General features: G+C 34.9%; 4 protein-coding genes and 1 non-coding gene across 6 annotated transcripts; 3 read left to right on the top strand and 2 right to left on the bottom strand.

The window, feature by feature from the left end:
- The first annotated feature begins 2,398 nt into the window (after positions 1–2,398).
- On the top strand, positions 2,399–5,363 carry LOC9313127 (serine/threonine-protein kinase HT1). The gene is made up of 6 exons (XM_021025244.1): positions 2,399–3,165; positions 3,537–3,669; positions 3,768–3,963; positions 4,043–4,167; positions 4,255–4,413; positions 4,900–5,363. Exons 1-6 carry the CDS (start codon positions 3,035–3,037, stop codon positions 5,227–5,229), a joined length of 1,074 nt encoding a protein of 357 aa, XP_020880903.1. The 5' UTR covers positions 2,399–3,034; the 3' UTR covers positions 5,230–5,363.
- A 79-nt stretch (positions 5,364–5,442) lies between these two features.
- TRNAD-GUC lies at positions 5,443–5,514 on the bottom strand. The gene has a single exon. It is a non-coding gene; the product is annotated as a tRNA-Asp (tRNA).
- A 92-nt stretch (positions 5,515–5,606) lies between these two features.
- Positions 5,607–8,208, top strand: LOC9311461 (uncharacterized CRM domain-containing protein At3g25440, chloroplastic). 2 transcript variants are annotated; one of them, XM_021025471.1, is made up of 4 exons: positions 5,607–5,764; positions 5,890–6,154; positions 6,361–6,762; positions 7,057–8,208. In XM_021025471.1, the coding sequence occupies exons 1-4, from the start codon at positions 5,679–5,681 to the stop codon at positions 7,933–7,935; spliced, it is 1,632 nt and encodes a 543-aa protein (XP_020881130.1). In that variant the 5' UTR covers positions 5,607–5,678; the 3' UTR covers positions 7,936–8,208. The 2 variants fall into 2 exon arrangements, with proteins under 2 accessions (XP_020881130.1, XP_020881131.1); XM_021025472.1 differs by having other exon boundaries at positions 5,631–5,764; positions 5,963–6,154.
- Positions 8,209–8,622: 414 nt separating this feature from the next.
- Positions 8,623–10,995, bottom strand: LOC9313126 (beta-1,4-mannosyl-glycoprotein 4-beta-N-acetylglucosaminyltransferase). The gene is made up of 2 exons (XM_021025474.1): positions 10,577–10,995; positions 8,623–10,180 (listed from the first exon to the last, which is right to left on the bottom strand). Exons 1-2 carry the CDS (start codon positions 10,637–10,639, stop codon positions 9,071–9,073), a joined length of 1,173 nt encoding a protein of 390 aa, XP_020881133.1. The 5' UTR covers positions 10,640–10,995; the 3' UTR covers positions 8,623–9,070.
- A 4,268-nt stretch (positions 10,996–15,263) lies between these two features.
- LOC9311460 (golgin candidate 6) lies at positions 15,264–21,880 on the top strand. The gene is made up of 20 exons (XM_021025046.1): positions 15,264–15,470; positions 15,639–15,686; positions 15,975–16,024; positions 16,141–16,268; positions 16,355–16,407; positions 16,900–17,046; positions 17,141–17,214; positions 17,291–17,360; positions 17,532–17,585; positions 17,675–17,770; positions 18,019–18,069; positions 18,152–18,238; positions 18,336–18,449; positions 18,538–18,609; positions 18,932–19,117; positions 19,231–19,334; positions 19,487–19,535; positions 19,613–19,678; positions 19,766–20,533; positions 21,092–21,880. The coding sequence occupies exons 2-20, from the start codon at positions 15,663–15,665 to the stop codon at positions 21,641–21,643; spliced, it is 2,745 nt and encodes a 914-aa protein (XP_020880705.1). The 5' UTR covers positions 15,264–15,470; positions 15,639–15,662; the 3' UTR covers positions 21,644–21,880.
- Positions 21,881–21,975: the final 95 nt, after the last annotated feature.

Raw genomic sequence — 21,975 nt, 5'->3', positions numbered from 1 at the left:
TACGTTTCTGATTTTGGAGTTTTTATGTAATCAAGCTACTTTCACACCCAAGAAATGTAAGCTCAATATGATTATTATTGGTTTGAATACAATAAAAAAGCAAACATGAATTTTGTCAAATCAAGTATAATATATGAAAACAAATGGATGATACCTTGTTCACTGTGTCTATTGCTTTTAGTAAAATGGTGCATTCACTTAATGCACCTTAGGCTAAGCTCTACTAAATAGTCAAACATAAGATCATTAGCCAAAGTGAAAGTGAAAATATAATAAACGTATATAAAACAAAACATATAAATTTTTTGAGTCAGAAATTTTAATAAAGTACTCCAGCAATGGCTTTAGCTGAAGAATCTGCCTATACAAATCAGCAGCTCTACTAAATAGTCACATATAAGGTCGTTAGCAAATTGAAAGAATAATAAACGTACGTATAACACAACCAGAGTTAGTCAAATGAGTAATTGCCTGTTTTTGATACAAATTGGTGTCTCTATGTTGGTCTTCATCTTTTGCAGATATTTTATACTCTTAATGGCTACAGTCTCAAATATAAAAAGAGAAAAAGATGTCAAATATACTTCTTTTGTATAGCTTAGATATACACTTTGAAACATAAATAGTTTTTCAACTCACAAAATCTGACATTCCAAATCTGTAAGTGGAAAATCCATATTATATAGAAATTAACTTGTTACCAAAGCATCTAGCATTGAGAGTAGTCGTAACTCATCACCAACATGATCAACCACAAAGAATCTGCACACGAACAAAAAAAAAGTTAATAATATCCAAAGACTCTAGCGATGTATATGAACAAAAGAATTGATGAATATAAAAAAAGAATTGTATCTTTTTCCTCAAATTTCATAAAATGATTGACGTAGAAAATTCAAAATAGATTTATTTCTAAACCTAGAAACAAAAATTCAAAGTTTAATCGAATCCAATTTCAAGAAATTAAATCAAACAACACATTAAGATTAGAAATTGGAAAGTTAAAGAATGCAACTGGTGTTTTGTGTGTTCAGAAATAGTAGAAACAATCAAGTATTTATAGAGTTATGATAGGTTAGTAGGGTTTTGTGTTAGAGAATATCCAAAATCTTGATTAGCAAGGCGTTGATATATTCGAAAATCTTTAAATTATCACAAATCTAGAATATGCTACATATATTCCTAACCATTTTAGGATAATATCTTTTAGGTGGATTGAAAGCATTAATATGAAAGATTTTTGCCATTAAAATCGGCTATTTATTAGGAGTATTAATATCAAAGATTTTTCTTTAAATTCATATTCTCATAATAGTGCATTAATGTTTTACAATCTATTATAGGAATATAATTTTGATAAACCGTTCAAATAAAGAAAGGATCCAAATCTAATTATTTCGATATATATATATAGAGTAATTAGTTTCTTTAAAATCGAGATTTAAGCAAGATTTTAGGAACAATAGTTGAGATAAAGTATGTTATAGTAATTAATTTAGATTGTGAAAATATTCGAAATCAATTTAATTTTTGGAATGATAAGCATTTAAGATAATTTCGAAAATATATGTCTAATTAAAGAATTAATTTCGTTATGGTACTCGAATATATTAGGAATATTCGTATTGTTAGTTTATTTAATTCATAAATTATAATTTGCATATTTAAATGAAGATCTTCTCGAGATTTTTAGGAATATAATCGAGATTTTAGTAACAAATGTGATCACATTAAATTTGAAAGATTTGAAAGATTTGTGTCCAAATTGTTAGAAACAAATTAGGATAGATAATTTTTGGTTAGTATATTTTTTAATATTTTCAAATCTTTAGAATTAAACCCATTGACATTATATTGTTGAATTTATTTTTTAAAAATTACGTAATATTAAATAAAAAATTAAATAACTAACTATTTTCATTTGATGGTGTAGACAAATTATTATTATTATTTATGTAATTTAATTACAAATAACAAATATTAATTTTTATAACAAAATAAATTATTTTCGTATGAACAATTTTTTCCCAAATAAATATTTTACAAAATATTTATTTTAATCACATATTCTTTCTATATAGAAATAAATAGTTAAATAATTATGGTTAGAAGTAGTTAAGGTAAATAACAAATATGGTTAGTTTAGATATATTATATATATTTCCAATTTAGGTGTTAATTAAGAATTAATGTGGTTTTAAGACAACATTCCTAAAATTCCTTATCCAAGATCCGGATAGAGTTAATCCCGGATAAAACCCGGATCCAAAAGACTTTTTGCAAAAATCCCCTGTAAAAATGTATATGTAGATATGTGTATTTGATTTGAACAAGAGTAAAATTAATGACAAAAATAAGTATAGTTTTGATTGTTTTTTTTAGAAGAAGAAAAACACTAAAAAAGGATGAAAAAGACCCGTGGGTGTGCTTCCGCGTCCGTAAGTGCATTTCTTCGAGAGATAAGAGATTTCTGGTCACCTCACTGACGCCTACGCGGAAAAAGCAAACAACTTTCGATTTCTTTAATCTCTTTTTTATTTTCTTGTTTCTCAAAAGCCAAAAAAACCCCTAAAATAAGAAACTTTTTTAGAAAAAAAAATCTTTAACCAAACCAACACGAATCATCAAGTTTTGACCATTTCTCCATCAGTTCCAGTGTCAACTTCAGTTCTTCCCATTCTTCTTCTTCTTCTTCTCCAATCGCTCTCTCAAATTCCCAACTTTTCCGTGCAGTTTTTTTTGTTTTCTTTTTATAGTTGACGAATTAGGATTTTGATTTTGATTGTCGTCTTCTTCTTTCTTTATTCTGTGTTCTCTATATTTTTAATGGGGAATCCTTGATTTCTCTCTTTATATTCCACCAAAAAAGCATCTTTGTTTCTTTATCTATCTGATTGTTGTATAGTTCTCAATTCCAATACCAAACAGAATGATTAATCAATCAAAAAGGGCCCAGCTTTGACATATCTCTCTCTCTAGCTAACTAGGGTTTTGTGAAAAATCTCAAGTTTTTTTGTTCTGGGTTTGTGGAAAAATGGGATCTGCAAGTGGGTTTTACTCAAACGAAGATTTTGAATTGGATCCTAAATGGCTTGTTGATCCTCGTCATCTCTTTGTTGGTCCTAAGATCGGTGAAGGTGCTCATGCCAAAGTTTATGAGGGAAAGTAAGCTTTGACTTCAATCTTTATTATCATCCATATACAAAGAAACAAAAGTTAAAGATTGTCTCTTTTAATCTTTAATCATTGCTTTCTACAGAGAAATTTTAGAACTTTGTTTGAGTTTAGAAGAATTGTTGTCTAGTCTTGAAAAAGTTTAACTCTTTGCGTATATGAAACACAAGAGAATCTTTTATTGTCTAATTCAGTTACTTATTAAGCTTATTGGTTTAATCTTTGTAGTATTTATGTTTAGGTTAGTGTTTGTTTGTGTTAATCTTGAATCACTATCCCGAAATTATCGGTTTTGTGTGGATTCTCTGTCTCTGCAGATGGTTGATGATGTGATGGATTGAAAATGTGTTTTCTTTGTTTAGGTATAGAAACCAAACAGTTGCGATTAAGATTATTAAAAGAGGAGAGTCCCCTGAAGAGATTGCTAAACGAGATAACCGGTTTGCGAGAGAGATTGCTATGTTGTCTAAAGTCCAGCACAAGAATTTGGTCAAGGTTTCGCCTTTTTTCTTTTCCTATATACAATCCTGTTCATTTGGCTAATCAGAGTATCGGGTTGTAATAAAAAACGTTTGGAAATCGATTTTGTATAGTTCATTGGAGCGTGCAAAGAACCCATGATGGTTATAGTTACCGAGCTTCTACTAGGTGGCACATTGCGAAAATATCTAGTGAGCTTACGGCCAAAGCGTTTAGACATTCGTTTGGCTGTTGGATTTGCTCTTGACATTGCTCGTGCAATGGAATGTTTACATTCCCATGGAATCATTCACCGCGATCTTAAACCAGGTAAATTGAAAAGGACGGAAGATAAAAACCGTGACTTCTAAGTATATACGGAAACCTTATGATCTTATTGCATTTGCAGAGAATTTGATCTTATCAGCAGATCATAAGACAGTGAAACTTGCTGATTTCGGTTTAGCTAGAGAAGAATCATTAACCGAGATGATGACCGCAGAGACTGGTACATACCGATGGATGGCCCCAGAGGTAACTATTTTACTACTAAAAGTGGATTTTTTTTTCTTTCTTTTCTGCGGTTGTCTTATCCGACATCTTGGTAAATGAATGAAACAGCTTTATAGTACGGTTACGTTAAGGCAAGGAGAGAAGAAACACTATAACCATAAAGTAGATGCTTACAGCTTCGCCATTGTCTTGTGGGAACTTATACTCAACAAGTTACCATTTGAAGGCATGTCGAATCTACAAGCAGCCTATGCTGCTGCATTCAAGGTAAAAACACACCTCTCAATCCATATAAACCGATTCTGAAAGATGACTGATCTGAGTTTGGTTTGGTGTGATTACATAAAAATCAGTTTTGGTTTCAGTTATTTGGAGTTTGACCAGAAAACCAATCAGATTATGGTTTTTTGCCGCACCTAAAATTGATGAGACATTTGATTAAAAACTGAATTCAATCTAAAACCTGAAACTTTGGCATACTCATCTACACTAGAGTAAATTTTACTTTGGTTACTACTATTTTTCATAAATCAAAATCTTGAAAACGACAAATCGAAACCAAAACCGAAACTTTGAACACCCTTGTGTCTCTGCAGTGGTCTCTCTGCATTTGATCTTTACTTATTTGAAAGATCCTTTGATTCTTGTCACAAAGTTGGTCGTTTCTTGGTTACAAATTTGATTCAGTAGCGACGTTGAATTCAAAGTAATGATACCAGCATTGCGACTAATTTGTGTTTGTTTTTACGATAGAACTTGAGGCCGAGTGCAGAAGATTTACCAGGAGACTTAGAGATGATTGTCACTTCATGCTGGAAAGAAGATCCTAACGAACGGCCAAATTTCACAGAGATAATCCAAATGCTCCTCCGTTACCTCACAACTGTTTCATCAGCACCACAGATCATTCCTCCACCGAATCGACGAGTTTTCTCTTCAGAAAACATAGTTTTATCACCGGAATCTCCCGGAACATGCTCTCTGATGTCTGTCAGAGACGGAGATGTTTCTCGTCAGACCGTTAACACGGCAGATTCATCAGAGAAACAAACAAAAGGAAGCTTCTTCTCCTGCTGCTCATAGATGAAAAATTTATAATATATTTGGTTGTAATCTGTAAAAATAACGAGAGGAAAGTATTATTAAGCTTAGAATTTAGATCACAGTAACAAAAAAATTTTATTGTTCGTGTATAAAAATTATTAAGCCTGGAACTTTATGTTTACGTTTTCACTTACTGCTAGGGGCATATCGGTAAATTTAAGTAAATGTAAAAAAGAATTAAAACTCAAAATACGCCGTTGCCGGGGATCGAACCCGGGTCACCCGCGTGACAGGCGGGAATACTTACCACTATACTACAACGACTTTGTTGTTAATTCATGATAAAACAAATATATAAATATAATATTTTGGATCGTCTTCTAAAACCCTCGAACCCTTCCCTTCTTCACGACCTTTAACAAATTCTCTCTCTTGTTCGAAATTTTTGCCATTTCTTCTTCTGCTACTAGCTTCGTTGCAGAAGCCAGATGTTTGCATCGAGGAGTCTTTCGAGACACTGCTCAAGAACTTGTCAATGGTCCTTATCTTCTCTTCTTCAATCCGTTTCTTGCAGGTTAACTTCAGATCCTATTTTCTCACTGATTATGGAGATTCACAATATACCCATCTCCTAGATTCGTTTAAATCCCTCAAAGTTTATAACTTTATAATCTGATTTTTCGGTTTTTGATCTTGAAGGAAAGTGGTTTTGTCATCGAGTTCTGTTACGAGTATTAGTAGCTCAAGTGAAGGTAATTCGAATTTGTTTCAGCCGTTGATGAATCAAGTGTTTAAGGGATGGTATCGAGCTATGTCAACATCGAGAGGAAGGAGTATGAGGAGCAAAGTTGAGAGTAGAATGAGGAAAGAGTCTGGTAAGACGTTAAGAGAGATTAGAAGAGCTAAGAAGTTGAAGAAGAAACTCATGACTGATGAAGAAAGACTCATTTACAATCTCAAAAGGGTATGTTGATTGATACTAATCCATGAAGTTGTCTTCTGTGTTCATATTTTGTTAAAGTTTGAGACTTTATGTGTAATTGTTTATTGTGAAAACTTGAGACTGTGTAGTTTGTATAAATAATTTGGATTATTTATGGTTGTTTTGCGGTGAAGTGTATCAGAGAGTTGAATTTGATGGTGCCTTTCTTTGCTATTCTTTTGATGCAGGCGAAGAAGAAAGTTGCGCTTTTGTTGCAAAAGCTTAAGAAGTATGATCTTCCTGAGCTACCATCTCCGGTGCATGATCCCGAGCTTTTCACATCCGAGCAGGTTCAAGCGTTCAAGAAAATCGGTTTCAAGAACAAAAACTATGTTCCTGTTGGTGTTCGTGGAGTCTTTGGAGGAGTGGTACAAAATATGCATATGCACTGGAAGTTTCATGAGACTGTGCAAGTTTGTTGCGATAACTTCCCTAAGGAAAAGATTAAAGAGATGGCGAGCATGATAGCGAGACTGAGCGGCGGGGTAGTCATTAACATACATAATGTAAAAACTATTATTATGTTCCGTGGTAGAAACTACCGGCAGCCCAAGAACCTAATCCCTGTCAACACCCTTACCAAACGGAAGGTAAAGCAGTATAAATCTTTGAATTTAAAGTTTCAATTTCTTGATTCTTTGTTAAAATTGAGAATCATGTGGTTAAAGAATGATACTTTAGTTGATATTAGTCTTAATAATTGGACTTTGGTTGATTTAGACTATCCGCGTTAGGAATCTTTAGGTTTCTTAACGACATCCTCCAAGCCCAAATCTTTGAGTCAGACAATCTTTAGGTTTAGGATTTGTGAATCATTGAAGTGTGACTTGCTCTAATAATTGTTTTGTAGTGGTATGGTATGAACAAGTATTTATGTTTTGCAGGCTTTATTCAAAGCGAGATTCGAACAAGCGCTTGAATCTCAGAAGCTGAACATAAAGAAAACAGAACAGCAGCTACGGAGAATGGGTGTTAACCCTGAAGATCCGGTTGCCATGGCTAGCATCCAGAGAGTGGCCTCAACATTTTTCAATGCAATCGACAAAAAGGAAGGAACCCCGTATGTCTTCCATGGAGATAAACAATCAGAACGAGGCGCTAGTGTTGACAATAGAGAAGAATCAGAACCAGGCGATGAAGATAGTGACCAGGAGGAGCTAGATAGATTCATAGCTGAGATAGAAGAAGCAGCAGACAAGGAATGGGAGGAAGAGGAAGCTGCAGAGCAAGAAGAAGCTGGTCGGATAAGGTATTGGAACCGAGAAGAGTTTGCAGGAAGAAGCAGAACACCTGAATTGCGTAGTTATGGAGATGCAAGTCATGGCTTTAGAAGAAATGAAAGGGATCCACGTAGCCAGACGAGACCCAAGGATAGTGATGAAGATGATGACGGTGAATTGGATTCTGAGGATGATGAAATTCCAAAGAGATTTGATAGAGCAAGATCATCAAACACAAACACAAGAAGGCCGAGGGAGGATTTTAAGAGAAGAAGCCCCGATCCTCGACTTCGACCTCAAGTGAGAAGTGATGACGATGTATTGAGTGATCTTGATAACACAATGTGGGATTCAGAAGATGAAGAAGATGCACCACCGGCTAATTACATTTCGAGCAGTGATGATGACGAGGATGAAAACAGAACGATATCAGCATCATCATCTAAACAACCGAGATTCAGGAACAATAGTTCAAGAGATGGTATCAATAATTCAAAGACTAAGAGTGGAAAGCAGACGGACGAGGATTGGGATAGTGATTAGATATGAAGACTACGAGATCGCAGAGCTTCTGATATTGTTATTTGTCTTCATTGGCGCTTAACTATTAAATGAGAACTGAAAGATGTTAAACTCTGGTCTGAATATTGAAGGCTGATCTATCTATTGTTAGGTTCAGTGAAAGATAAAGAACATGATTAGGCAAATTCTGTTCTTTGCATTTGTAATTCAGATTATGGTATTAGTGGCAAATTAAGATGATTTGTATGAAAAGAAACAGTAAAAGTTTAAATTGCCTTAAAATGCTTTACGAAATTGTAAAAGTCCACTTTTGAGATTGGCTTTATGAGATTATACGTATTCAATAAGGTAACCTCCTCTTTGAAGTTAAAAGAGAATCTGTTCAAAGCAGTTTCATGAATAACACAGACACATGGCAGATTAGAGCAAGGTTCCTTTTGAAGATAACACATTTAACAATTTAACTTGAAAGCAAAGGATTCTTTTTGCCACTTTTTGCTTCTTGATCATTGCTAAGTTGGCATTCAAAAAAGTAATTCATCAGCATCTTCTCAGTATTGCTTGACCCCAAAAATACCCTTAAAGAAAGAGATAAACTTAGAACAATCCAGAATCTGAAACTACAATAACAACACAGCTTAAACTTGAAAAGAAGAAAACTTTTTGCAGAGAAAACATGGAAGCAAGAAACTGTGTCAAAAATGATCAGAGTAAAGAAGACTTAATAGATAAATGGAAACTGAACAAGAATAATCAAGTAACTGATATAACCAGAACTAAAATCAGAACAACGAACAGCGAAGAAAATTGTTATATAAACAAATGAATCCTGAAACATCTATACTACATTACCAAATCAGCCTTAGGCAACAACATTTTTTCCCATTGCTAAAAAAACCTGGGAAGTGTCGTGCTGTTAACACAAAGTAAGCTCTTTTTGTTCTCACAAACCCTCCTGTATCAAAAGAAATCGCTGAAATATCCAACACTCGGGTTGACGGGTTATATACGCTTTCTGGCGAAGTATCAAATACAAATCATGGCGTTACGTTCTTCAATTTCTTCTCTTTCGCACAAAATTTTGCTCTTTTTATCTCAAGGATGATGCAAAGGCCCTGAAGCTTAGAACTATACAATAACACTTTCAATGCGATCATCATATAAACCCTGTCTGTTTTTCTCTTATGCAATTACCGGGCAACAAGTATTTGTACTGCTCGGCGTTATCCAGTAGGTATGATGGAAGATGAACCGCTGAATAAGACCGAGGTACAGGTCCCATTTTGCCGATAATCTCCTTGAATGTGTACTCTTCAGGTAACATATCAAACAAATCAGTTCCTTTGCAAATAACATCTTGAATCCTCCTCGGATTCAGGTAATGAGAGAATCTGACACGGTCCGAGTGACTGTAAGCTTTCATCTTGAATATAAACTCGCTTATATTACGGAAACAGAAGCTGCAGTGCCATCCTGAATCTGCTAACATAACATTGCTCTGACGGAAATGAGCATACCGCGTTTTCCCTGGACTGTAACGGTGTATAGATGCTCTCCAGCTTTTGCTATCGACATAGTATTCGAAAGAATACAAGTAATTCTTAAGCTGAAGGTGAAGAACCGGAGGAATATCATCACACCATCTCAAAAGATTGATCGTATGAGCACTCGGAATCTCATCAACATCCGACATTATCAACAAATCATCCTCTTCAATGCCAGCAATCCTAAGCAACTGATCCAACGCAACACGCTGATACGCTTCTTCAACAAACGGATTCTCACCTTTCCTAAACCGTCCACCAATCGTCCCATAAGTAAGCCGCGGCTCCACAAACTTAAACTGATCCTTATTACTATTAAAAACCAAAGGTTTAGGCAAACCCGTAAACGTCGAATTCGATTCAAGAATCACAAACTGTGTCACATAAGGATAAAGCTCCTTCCACCTAACAGTTAAAAGATCCTTCTCATTACTAAACAAAACCGCGTCGAAAACCCGTCTCGGCGATTCTCTAGTTCCCCAACCATGAAGACTACAAAGAGCTTCCATTGTTACATTCTCATTATAGTAATGAGGAATGGTCTGAAACGGCTTTGGAGGTGATTCCCAAAGTGGTCTAAAGAAATAAGTGAACTTTTGACCATGTAAATAAATTGCTAAGATACCAAATGGCATCAACACAAAGAGAAACAAGTATGTTCTTAAGTCAAAACCTTTAAGAACACATTTAAGCCTTGAGATTGTTTTTGCTGCTTTTGATCCCTGCAAAATTAAAAAACAATTCATAAGAGATGAAACAATTTAACAATAACATCAAGAAAGATAAAATCAATTTTAAAAATTGTTACTTTATATATTAGTGTAGGAAAAATTCAAAGATTTTTTCAAGCAACAGAAAACAATCTGACCAATTAAAAATCATTTCTTTTAGACAAAAGAAAAGAGCTTTCATAATTTATCGTCAATAATGTTTATGAAATTTTGAATCTTTTTCGGTGAATTATAAACCCCAAAAAAGCTCTAGCGATTAAATTTCTTCAAAAATTTACAATTTTTTTCAGAGGGCATAACGAATTTTGCAGAAAAACGATTTCAAAAAGAGAAATTTCAATAAGAAAAATAATACTATAATTTTCAGTTGTGTAAAAATAATCAAACCTGTCCACAAACATCTTCGCAAATATCATCTGTCTTCTTCGAATTGTTGTATCCATCGGACATGATTTTGACCTCGAGAACAATTCAGGATTCGTCTAATGCAAACGTTTAATCCCAAAATTTAATACCCAGAAAAAAAATTGTAAATTGAAAGAAAGAAAAAAAAAACCCAGAAACGGAGATATAGGAAATTTCTAACTCCTCACGAATTTTTTTTCTCAAAATCTGTGTGGAAGAAAGAAAAAAAAAATGAATGGAATTAAAAGTAATGGGAATCTCGTAATCCGAAAAGACAAAAGGCGATAAATAAACACTAGATTTCGTTTTTAATGTTCTCCACAAGAAAAACCTAAAAAGAATATTAAATTATTATTATTAGAAATGAAAAATAGAATCGGAGTTTTTTTAAAGGTTTTCGACTTTACGAAGAAACTTTCTGTTTCAGCGTTTCAGATTTTAGAAACGCGTTAAAACCGTTGGATTTAAGTAATGAAATCCTACGGTTGAAGTTTTAGTTGACGCGTGGGGTTTGCAAACGTGGTGAGTCGACGTTTTGTGGCTGATGCTATGTGAATTTTAATTAACGGTAAGTGCCAACGCATCGCGAGTGACGACGAGCCGTTTTGTCGATTTTAACCCGAAAACGACACTGTTTTTGACAACCCCACAAAGTGATTTTTACTTAAATGGCAATGTGTGTGATTCAGTCGTTGTGTTTTGTGAGACGTTGGGTCAGATTAACTCATGTCAAATTCGGGTCCAACCGATAATCACGGTTTAATAAAACATGGTTATCGAATTAGTTAACAGTGTTTTAAAAAGAGGTCTACGCAGTCGTTTAGACAGACGCTAGGCACTTACCGTTTAGGTGACGTCTAAAAAACCGCTTCGACCGCTTTAAAATATAAATTTTAGTTCTATATATTGTGTTTGATATGACTTAAATAAAAAAAAATTCTAATTTTTGTTTCGATTTAAGATTTTTATATTTTTAACAGATAGTTTTACATAATTTTTATGTATAATATTATATTTATAATGTGTTATGATGTAAACGCTTAAACCGCCTAGGCACCGATTAGGCGTTCTAGGCGTTAGGCGTTGGATCACCGCCCGCTTAGCGCCTAGCGCTTTCTTGAACACTGCGAGTTACTAAGCGATATGTTAATTAGATTATATTGTAAAACATGAAATTTACAACAACAAAAACAGAAAATCACAAAGTGCTAGACCAACAAAATTGACAAGCTAAGATAGAGCATCAACTTTATGAAGAAGAAATCATCAAAGCGAAGAGACGGGTTTAAATTAGGTCCGGAGAAACCACAAGCGTTTGCGATCCTACATCAGTCCCTAAAACTTTAGATCAGACAGAGCTTACATCTTCTTTTCGAGCAATCTATATTTTCAGTTTTTCACAATGTAGGAGAAGTGAAACAAGGGCACATAATATGGACGGGTCGTTCATACAAAACCGGGCTTGTCATTATTATTATTATTTTTTTTTGTCAACAGCTTAAATAAAATAGATGCTCAAAAGAGCCATTCCTGGGGAATGTTGTTTACATAAGTGATATGATGCGGTTCAGTACGAATTTTTCGTGCCAAATTATCCGCTTTTACATTTGCGCTACGCGGAATTAAAGATAAAGAAAAATTTGAGAATTCTTCCTTGTCACTCTTCAAGTCTTCCAAATACATTGAGAAGGCCGGCCATTCGGGCTTGTCATTATATAGACAAAGACTCGAACATGAAAATCCACCAAACTGAACATCACACATATTTGTGTGGTACAAGTTCTTAACTAATGTTGAATATGTGCAATAGACATGTGCAATCTTGTCGTCGTCGCTTATGGCCTAACTGATGGAAAAGTAAAAGCATAGAATCAATCGAATAATCCAATTACGTGTATACACATAACATGTGTGGATGATGTAACTTTATTTATTATATTACTTTCAAAGTGTATCTTCTTAATAAAAATAATAAAGAGTCTTCAAGACGTGCAACGAACATGCCTCATCCCGAGCGATGTATTACCACTCAAATTGGATTTATTTGGACACTTCATTTTCAAAGCATATTCGTTTATTCCCGTCACTATATTATTAGTTGTGATTGTTTTCGTTTAGGCTTGGCCTAGAAATATTTCAAACTTTTAACTTTCATATTAATGTCATGTGTGAAAAATAAAAAATTGCAATGGTCTTGTAATAACAAGCCAGAAAATTTAAAGCAAGTTTTTTTTGTTAAAGGGTTTGATTAAACTTAAAGCAAGTTACATCCAAAACTCTCTATGGTTTATAAATTTCAAATTACGTTAAATATTGGAAGTTATATAAACTAGTAAATATAAGCTTAATGTGGCAACTCTCTAGGTTACAATCAAAGTTCTCATTACATGACTATATATATGAGTCACTATCTTGCTAAGAACCCTAGTTACATGGACCATTACATGGGCTTTTGACTATTCATGAGACACTATATTGGGCTTTACATGGATCCTTTAATATCCGTATGTATGCCAATTGAACAGTTTTTGATGTAAAAAAAAAAGAACAGTTTATAATGATTCTATGTGTTAGAGACTAACATATAGTAGTATTTGTTTTTGAACAATTAAGTCCATTGATCGCTAGCTATAAAATGCATCGATCGTTATTATACATTTAAAAATGACTAAACCTTGTCACCAATGAATCCTTATGGATATTACTTTTTTACATTAACCAGTTTTTTATGTTCGACCACAACATCTTCATCCAATCAACTCATAACATGTAAAGTGACGCATTGGATACAAATACGTAAACATAGACGACTTTACGTGCCATAGGTAAACACAAGTCTCTGTCACTAACGATGTCTTCTTCTTCTTCTTCTTCTTTTTTTTTAGGCATGAGTTTTCCGCAAACCTATCCCAGATAAAACATTCGGCCTAAAATGAATTCATGAAGTGGTTACAAATATATCATCTTTGTCTGAAGTGGTCGAATCTAAAATCTGTACGACTTTACGCTATAAAACTCGGATCTTCAACTGCCTAACCATTTACACACGGATTAATTAACAACGTCTTATTAGATCATTATCATTGTTATATTAGTTTATCTTTCCTATTCTTATACAAGTAAGCGAGTGTATAATTATTCAAACTCTACCTTTTATCGATTGGTTCAATTCAAATCTTGTTTCTTGACCATTGAATTTTGTTGACTATGTGCTACTTGAGTGACCTTTATTTTTATATTTTGTCAACTCTATACGTGTATTTTATTTTATTTTATTAGTTAGATATTGATAATTGCCAATATTTGAGTTGAAAACACTATAAGTAATGTTCAAAAATCGTTCTAGGTGCCGTTTAGGCGGTCTTAACCAAAAGAAGTTTTATCAAATCGGTTAACTTTTGATTTCATATTTGATTAAATTTTTTATTTTTAATGCTTAGTCACAATACGACTTCATTTAACTAAAAAGGTCGATACAAAAAGATTCAACTGATTTGTCCAAGAAAAAAGATTCAACTGATTATCTTGATTTTTAACTTTTAAAATTTTTTTAATTGATTTTTTGTTTTTGGGTTGAACTTTATGGTATTTGATTTGTTTTTCTATGTTAAATTTAAATTTAAGTTTAAATTTGAAATAAGTGAATACATTGTTAGTTTTCTTTTCAAAATCGATGCTATATAACTAGTAATATATAAAATCTAAACATATACAAATTAAATCAATAATTTTTTAACGTCTAGACCCTTATTAATCGCTTTAGAGTTTGACGGAAAAAAAAAATTCGCTTTAGAGTTTAGACGATAGATCCCTATCGAACGCATAGTTACCCCTAGGCCTGGGCATTCGGATTTCAAATCGGATTCGGATCGGATATATTCGGATTCGGATAATTCGGGTATGAGAGTTTATTATCCGTTCGGATTTTATGATTTTTTGGTTCGGTTTCGGTTCGGATATATTCGGATTCGGATAATTTGGGTAGGAGAATTTATTATCCGTTCGGATTTTATGAGTCATCGGTTCGGTTTCGGTTCGGATAGGTGTCGGGTTCGGATCGGTTTTTGGGAAAAAGAAAACTTAAAAATAGTTCAATGTTAATAAAAATTGGTTTTAATCTTACTAAAATTTGGTTAAATTTTGTAAAAATATGTATAATTTTAACAAATATAACTAATTTTTTTTCCGAAATCTAGGATATTTAGGATATTTTTGTAATTTGCTATAAAATTACAACTAAATATAACTAATATTTTTGGATATAGAATTTTTATTTCCGGTTTTCGGATATCCTTTCGGTTTTCGGTTCGGATCGGGTTCGGTTCGGGTAATTCGGATAGGAGAATTCATTATCCGTTCGGATTTTGTGACTATTCGGTTCGGATTCGGTTCTGGATTTTTCGGATCGGTTTTCGGATTTCGGGTTTTATGCCCACGCCTATTACCCCAACCATTTTTTTGAACATCAACTATAAGCATAACACAATCATCCACTAAAAAAACTTCCACAGTTGAACTGGACTGGTTACTGGTTAGGCTTAAAGCCCACTAGACTCAAATGGGCCTATATTAGAGCATCATATAATCTCAATAGACATTAATAAATATTAATCTCACAAGAGCTAGTTATCTAGTGCGGGCATGAGTACAGTACATCATCGATCTTCTTCTCTCACCCTTTAAACAAAAAAACAATTTCATCGTGACGATCGAACGGTTTATCAGCTCTTCTGACTTTGCTTGAACAGATCGGTCAGGTGAACAAAAAAAAAAGAGAGACTCTTGTGAAGAAGAGATCGCTGCGATCTATAACGGTTCCATTGGCTGGAGATTTCATCTTCCTTGTTTTGATCTTGTTCGTATTACATAAGTCTGTGTAAGCTGTTCGATTCTCTCCATTTTCAATTTCTGTTTTCCCTCTGTGTGTGATAAATTTTGAAGTTCTAGGGTTTTGTAGTCTGATTCTTCGTTTTTATGTTGATTTGCATTGCTTCTGCTTCAATTTTGGTGTGAAATGTGAATTTCTCGATTTATGTTGTTTCAGGTGATTTTTCGTGGCTAAAGAGATATGGATTTGGCATCCCGTTATAAGGTGAATATTTTCTTTGATTGTGAGCTTAATTTAGCTGTTAGGTTTCTAATTGCTGTAATTTTGAGAGGAGCCTGTTCTGCATTTGCTTGGTGTCGATTTCGATTTGATTTTTAGTAGATTCTCAAGGGTGTAGAGAGAGTGACTGATAGTGTACTTATCATGAAGGTGGCAGAGAGCTTTACACTATATTTGTAATTCATGACATGTTGTTATGCTATTTTAACAGCAGCATTACCCAATTTTCCGCTGTTTATGCTTGTTGTTAACCTGTTTTACGAACTTTTACAGGGTGTTGTTGGAATGGTTTTTGGCGACAATCAGTCTTCGAATGAAGACAGGTACGGTTTATTCTCTTTTATTTGCTATAAGTCGGGAGATATAGGCTATCATGGCCTGTAAGTATTCAAGAAATTAATTAATGAGGTTTTAATTTTTATTTGGTGTATTTTCATAGTTACATTCAACGCCTGCTGGACCGTATAAGTAATGGTACCTTGCCTGACGATAGGAGAACTGCTATAGTAGAACTTCAGTCTGTTGTAGCAGAAAGTAATGCTGCTCAATTAGCTTTTGGAGCAGCCGGTAAGTTTCTTTCTGTTTTATGTTATGTGTCTGATTGATTGTGAGATAAAATCCCAAGTTACAACTTACATTTCTGTCAATTTCAGGATTTCCTGTGATAATGGGCATCCTAAAGGACCAGCGGGATGATGTTGAAATGGTACTGTACCCTTCTTTTCTTTTCGTATTTATTTTCTTCTTACTTAGTTTGTGCAATTTTCTGTTTGTCCTTACGTCATAACCCAATCTCTTACCTTCACTTCATGGAAAATGTGGTAACTTTCGTTGAAGCAAAGTTTTTTAAAAATGGATTTTTTTTTTTCTTTCTTCAAACAAAGTAGTATTGGGAGAGTAGCATTTGTAATTCTATTTTTCGTAGTCATTGCAAATAGTGTAGCTACGTGTAATTCCGAATCAGAAAAGGTCCACAAGTCCAGGGGACAAATCAATTGGAAAGGGGAGGTGGAAACAGGAAAATGCTGTAAATTTCTTTCAGTATGGATTCTGGTCTAGAGTTGATTCTTAACTATCAAAATTTGCACTTATAAATATCTTGTTGTTTTACCTTGGTATTATCCAGAGTATGTTGCATTTCTTGTTGATGTTACTGTGTTGTGCTATTCCTCAACTTATAGTTTTGTTGACTGTCCAGGTTCGAGGTGCTTTAGAAACTCTTCTTGGCGCTCTAACGCCAATCGATCATGCAAGGGTACAGAAGACTGAAGTCCATGCAGCTCTTATGAACTCCGACTTGCTCTCCCGTGAAGCTGAAAATATCACTCTTCTTTTGAGTTTGCTGGTTAGAGTTTACTCTATATTTTTGAAATAGAAAAGTTATTTGTGTTCGTTTTTTATGTGTGCTTCATATGGTTGTTTTCCTGGTGGTATGACAGGAGGAAGAAGACTTTTATGTTCGATATTACACTCTTCAGATTTTGACAGCTCTGCTTATGAATTCTCAAAACAGGTATATATCTTAGGATAATCTCTGTGTCATTTTTCTATCTATATGCTATAGAGACTTTTGCTGACTGTCTCTTCAGGTTGCAGGAAGCTATTTTGACCACTCCTCGCGGCATAACTCGACTCATGGACATGCTAATGGATAGAGAGGTAAACAATTAACTATATATATTGGATATGTATGATCTTGCTATTGGTTTGCTTAACAGTCTGATCTCTTTAACCTCCTGTCAACCTCAAATAGGAGGTTATGAGACAGTGAACTCTGGAAGGGATGGATATTGTGTTTGTAAACTTTATTATTTGGTGTATGCCTTGCAGGTAATCCGGAACGAGGCTTTGTTGCTTCTTACGCACTTGACTCGTGAAGCAGAGGTGAGACCTCCTGGTTATATTTGTAACTGTTCCTTTTCTTCTGCCTTGAGCTGAGGGCAGCCATTGATTGATCGATCTTGCACTTGTAGGAGATCCAAAAAATTGTTGTCTTTGAAGGTGCATTTGAAAAGATTTTTAGCATCATTAAGGAGGAAGGGGGGTCAGATGGCGATGTGGTTGTGCAGGTGAGCAGTAGCTCTTTAAAAATATTTGTAGCACTTGTAATCTGTTAAAAATTTGGCATTTAAAAAGGATAAATGAAGAAGCCACTTCTCCTAATTTAGGCCTAAACATTATTGGCTTTTACATTTCCATATGTTGTCTTCTTGAATTTTTTTACGAGCATTGTCAGCATGCTTTGGGATTGCTTGCTTATGCTTAACTTCGAGTTCCTTGCCCATGCACTTGCACTAATTTTATTCTTTATTGACAGGACTGTCTGGAGTTGTTGAACAATCTTCTTCGCAGCAGTTCATCAAACCAGGTTTTGAAGCTTTGTTTCTGGTCTTGATTTTTCTGATTAATTTACTAGATCTAAACAAAGGCTGATATTTGAAATTGTACAGATACTACTAAGGGAGACCATGGGTTTTGAACCGATCATTTCAATTCTAAAACTGCGAGGGATTACATATAAGTACACCAAGCAAAAGGTTAGATCATTGAGTGCTTCTCGTATTTTGGATTTATATTACCAGCTCATGCAATTTTGTTAATCTTTGTCCTTCTGAATGAACAAAATCCCAGTAGACTGTTAATCTACTTAGTGCACTGGAGACAATTAATATGCTGATCATGGGAGGTGCAGACACGGAGCCTGGAAAAGATTCAAACAAGCTGGCAAATAGAACAGTTTTAGTTCAGGTTTGTTATGATACACAAATGTTGTAATTTCTTTTTGTAGACCAAAACAAATATGTTTCTTATTCTATCGTATTTGATCCAACAACAGAAAAAACTGCTAGACCACCTACTGATGTTGGGTGTTGAAAGCCAATGGGCGCCTGTTGCTGTTCGCTGTATGGTAAGCAAATCTTCTTTCGTCAAATTTTTGTCCTTTAGTCCCTTTCCCTTTTTGACTTTTTGTTATCATTCATGTTTCATTGTATATCAAAATTACTTTCCTGATTTGCGCAACTGACAATAAGTTGGAATTTTTTCATTTAGATTCTAGAATTCAACTGTTGAACCTTGTTTCTAGGTTGACTTTGGAACTGATATGCTTTCAGTGATATAGTAGCAGTTTTTTAGATTGTTGCACTTTTTTTAAAGCGTCTGAAGTCCAAGTATTTTTATTGATGTTTCTTTTATAATGGGTCTTTTGCTTTGTGATTCTTTGCTGCTAGACATTTAAATGCATTGGAGATCTAATTGATGGACATCCCAAGAACCGTGATATCCTTGCTAGCAAAGTTCTTGGTGAAGATCGGCAAGTAGAACCTGCACTCAATTCTATCCTCAGGATCATTTTACAGACGTCCAATATTCAAGAGTTTGTTGCAGCTGATTACGTTTTCAAGACGTTCTGTGAGGTTTACTTTTTGTCTTATATATTTTTAGTTCATAGTCTAATGTGATATTGCATATTCTAATATAGCATGTGATTGCGTCTTTATCTAGAATCTCATTCACTAAACGTTTTCAGAAAAATCCCGAGGGTCAAACAATGCTAGCTTCGACTTTAATACCTCAACCACATCCCACAGCCCGAGATCCTCTAGAAGATGATGTTCACATGTCATTTGGAAGGTGCCATCTTCTTTTCCTTTCTTCCGCAGCTTTTGCAGTGTTGTTTTGAAAGGATCTCACTCTTCATTCTCATTGCGTGTTTGCATGGTCCTTCAACTTTGAGCTACTTCTCTTGTATCAAAACTTATCCAACTTTTATCTATATGTGTCAGTATGTTGTTACGAGGCCTTTGTTCTGGTGAAGCTGATGGTGATCTTGAGGTAAAATTGTTTCTCTCTGTTGGATATTTATTTAAAAGCATTGCGGATCTTAAATTTATTTTTTCTTCTTTAAACAGACATGTTGCAGAGCTGCAAGCATTCTTTTTCATGTTGTGAAGGACAACCTTCAGTGCAAGGAAAAGGTAACTAAGTCATCACTTTAACCTTATGTTCTGTATGCAATATTTTTGTTGTCCCTGCATTGGCTGACTTTCTGCAAAACTCAATAGGCTTTGAAAATCGTACTTGAATCACCTATGCCTTCCATGGGAACTCCAGAGCCTCTCTTGCAGAGGATTGTCAGATACCTGGCTGTTGCTTCTTCCATGAAAGGCAAAGATAAATCAAGCACACTGGGGAAATCATATATTCAACAGATCATTCTAAAACTGCTTGTGACATGGACTGTTGATTGTCCGGCTGCAGTTCAGTGCTTTTTAGATTCTCGCCACCACCTAAAGTTTTTGCTCGAGCTGGTAACAGACCCAGCTGCAACAGTTTGCATAAGGGGATTGGCGTCTATTCTATTGGGAGAATGCGTCATTTACAATAAATCAATTGAGAATGGTAAAGATGCTTTTGCTGTAGTTGATGCTGTGGGCCAGAAGATGGGGCTTACATCATACTTCTCGAAGTTTGAAGAGATGCAGAACAGCTTCATCTTCTCTACCTCCAAGAAACCTCAACAGGGTTATAAACCGTTGACAAGAACAGCCACGCCTAGTGAAGCCGAGATTAATGAGGTGGATGGGGCAGATGAGATGGTTAGAGGGAATGAGGATCATCCAATGCTCTTGTCTTTGTTTGATGCTAGTTTCATAGGCTTAGTGAAGAGCCTGGAAGGCAACATCAGAGAGAGAATAGTGGAGGTGTATAGTCGGCCAAAAAGTGAGGTGGCTGTAGTACCAGCAGATTTGGAGCAGAAGAGCGGAGAAATTGAGAAAGACTACATCAACCGCTTGAAAGCCTTTATAGAGAAACAGTGCTCGGAAATTCAGGTACATGCCTCTTCTCAACTCGTCTATGCTACTGAGTCTAATACAATAAGCGTATCTGAAAGTATGACATTTAGCTCTTTGATTGCAATTAAGAAAAAACTTGAGACTCTTCACTGTGAAATTTGGAAATAGATTTGAGGTTAAGGCAGTTCTGCTAAAATATCAGGATTCGGAAGCATTGCATCTTGTTACAACGGAAACAGAATATAGTAAGCACTAAGTATCTGCGAAGATGCATCTTGTTAGAAGGAAGCATTAGGTTTGGCTAAGATTGGTTTAGGAGGAAGCATTAGGTTTAGCTAAGATTGGGTTTAGGAGGAAGCATTACGTTTTGCTAGGATGGGTTTAGTAGGAAGTAGGCCTAGGAGGAAGCATCAGGTTTTGCTAAGATTGGAATAAGGATGAGTAGGTCGTATGTTCACAGGGGGAAAGCAAATCATACAATAGGTCTCTTTATTTATTTGATATATATTTGTTAAGGTTAACAAAGAAAAAAAGAAATCTGAACATCAGTTGTGCCTGAAAGAGCTTTTTGTTGTTGCGGCCTGTTTTTTGCAGAACCTCCTAGCTCGTAACGCTGCTTTGGCAGAAGATGTAGCTAGCTCTGGCAGGAATGAGCAATCTCAAGGATCAGAGCAAAGAGCAAGTACAGTAATGGACAAGGTTCAGATGGAAAGCATCAGGCGAGAACTTCAGGAGACATCTCAGCGTTTAGAGACGGTTAAGGCTGAAAAAGCGAAGATCGAATCCGAGGCATCAACTTACAAGAACATGGCTGCGAAACTTGAGTCGGATCTAAAAAGCCTATCGGACGCATACAACAGTCTAGAACAGGCGAATTACCATCTTGAGCAGGAAGTGAAATCCTTGAAAGGAGGAGAAGGTCCCATGGAGTTTCCTGATATAGAAGCCATTAAGGAAGAAGTGAGAAAAGAAGCTCAGAAAGAGAGCGAAGATGAATTAAACGACTTGTTAGTATGTCTGGGACAAGAGGAGAGCAAAGTCGAGAAACTAAGCGCGAAGCTGATAGAATTAGGAGTTGATGTTGATAAGCTTTTAGAGGATATTGGGGAGGAATCAGAAGCTCAAGCCGAATCTGAAGAAGACTGACCATTGAACAAGTTGTAGAGATTTAAAGTCCTCTAAAATGCTCTCTTCATCAGGTAATGGAACTTGTACAGTCTTGGGTGGTTTATTTTGATGTTTGCCAATTCTCGTTGCTTAATCTTTTAGTTATAACTCTTTAAATTATCTACCAACTTCTTAGATTGCTCGAAACATGTTATTACCATTGTCTTACGTTTACAGATTCATCTACATTTTAAGTTACCGCAGCCTGTTATGCTTTTCATATTTTGTTGAAACAATCAATCAAGTACTCAGTTCAATTACTTGTGTTTGCCTTAAAATATTCATGATTTATAGAGATTCGATTTAGTGAT

Source organism: Arabidopsis lyrata, assembly GCF_000004255.2.
Source record: "Arabidopsis lyrata subsp. lyrata unplaced genomic scaffold ARALYscaffold_5, whole genome shotgun sequence".
In the NCBI taxonomy this organism is placed as follows: domain Eukaryota; kingdom Viridiplantae; phylum Streptophyta; class Magnoliopsida; order Brassicales; family Brassicaceae; genus Arabidopsis; species Arabidopsis lyrata.
This window is presented reverse-complemented; position numbering and strand designations above follow the sequence as displayed.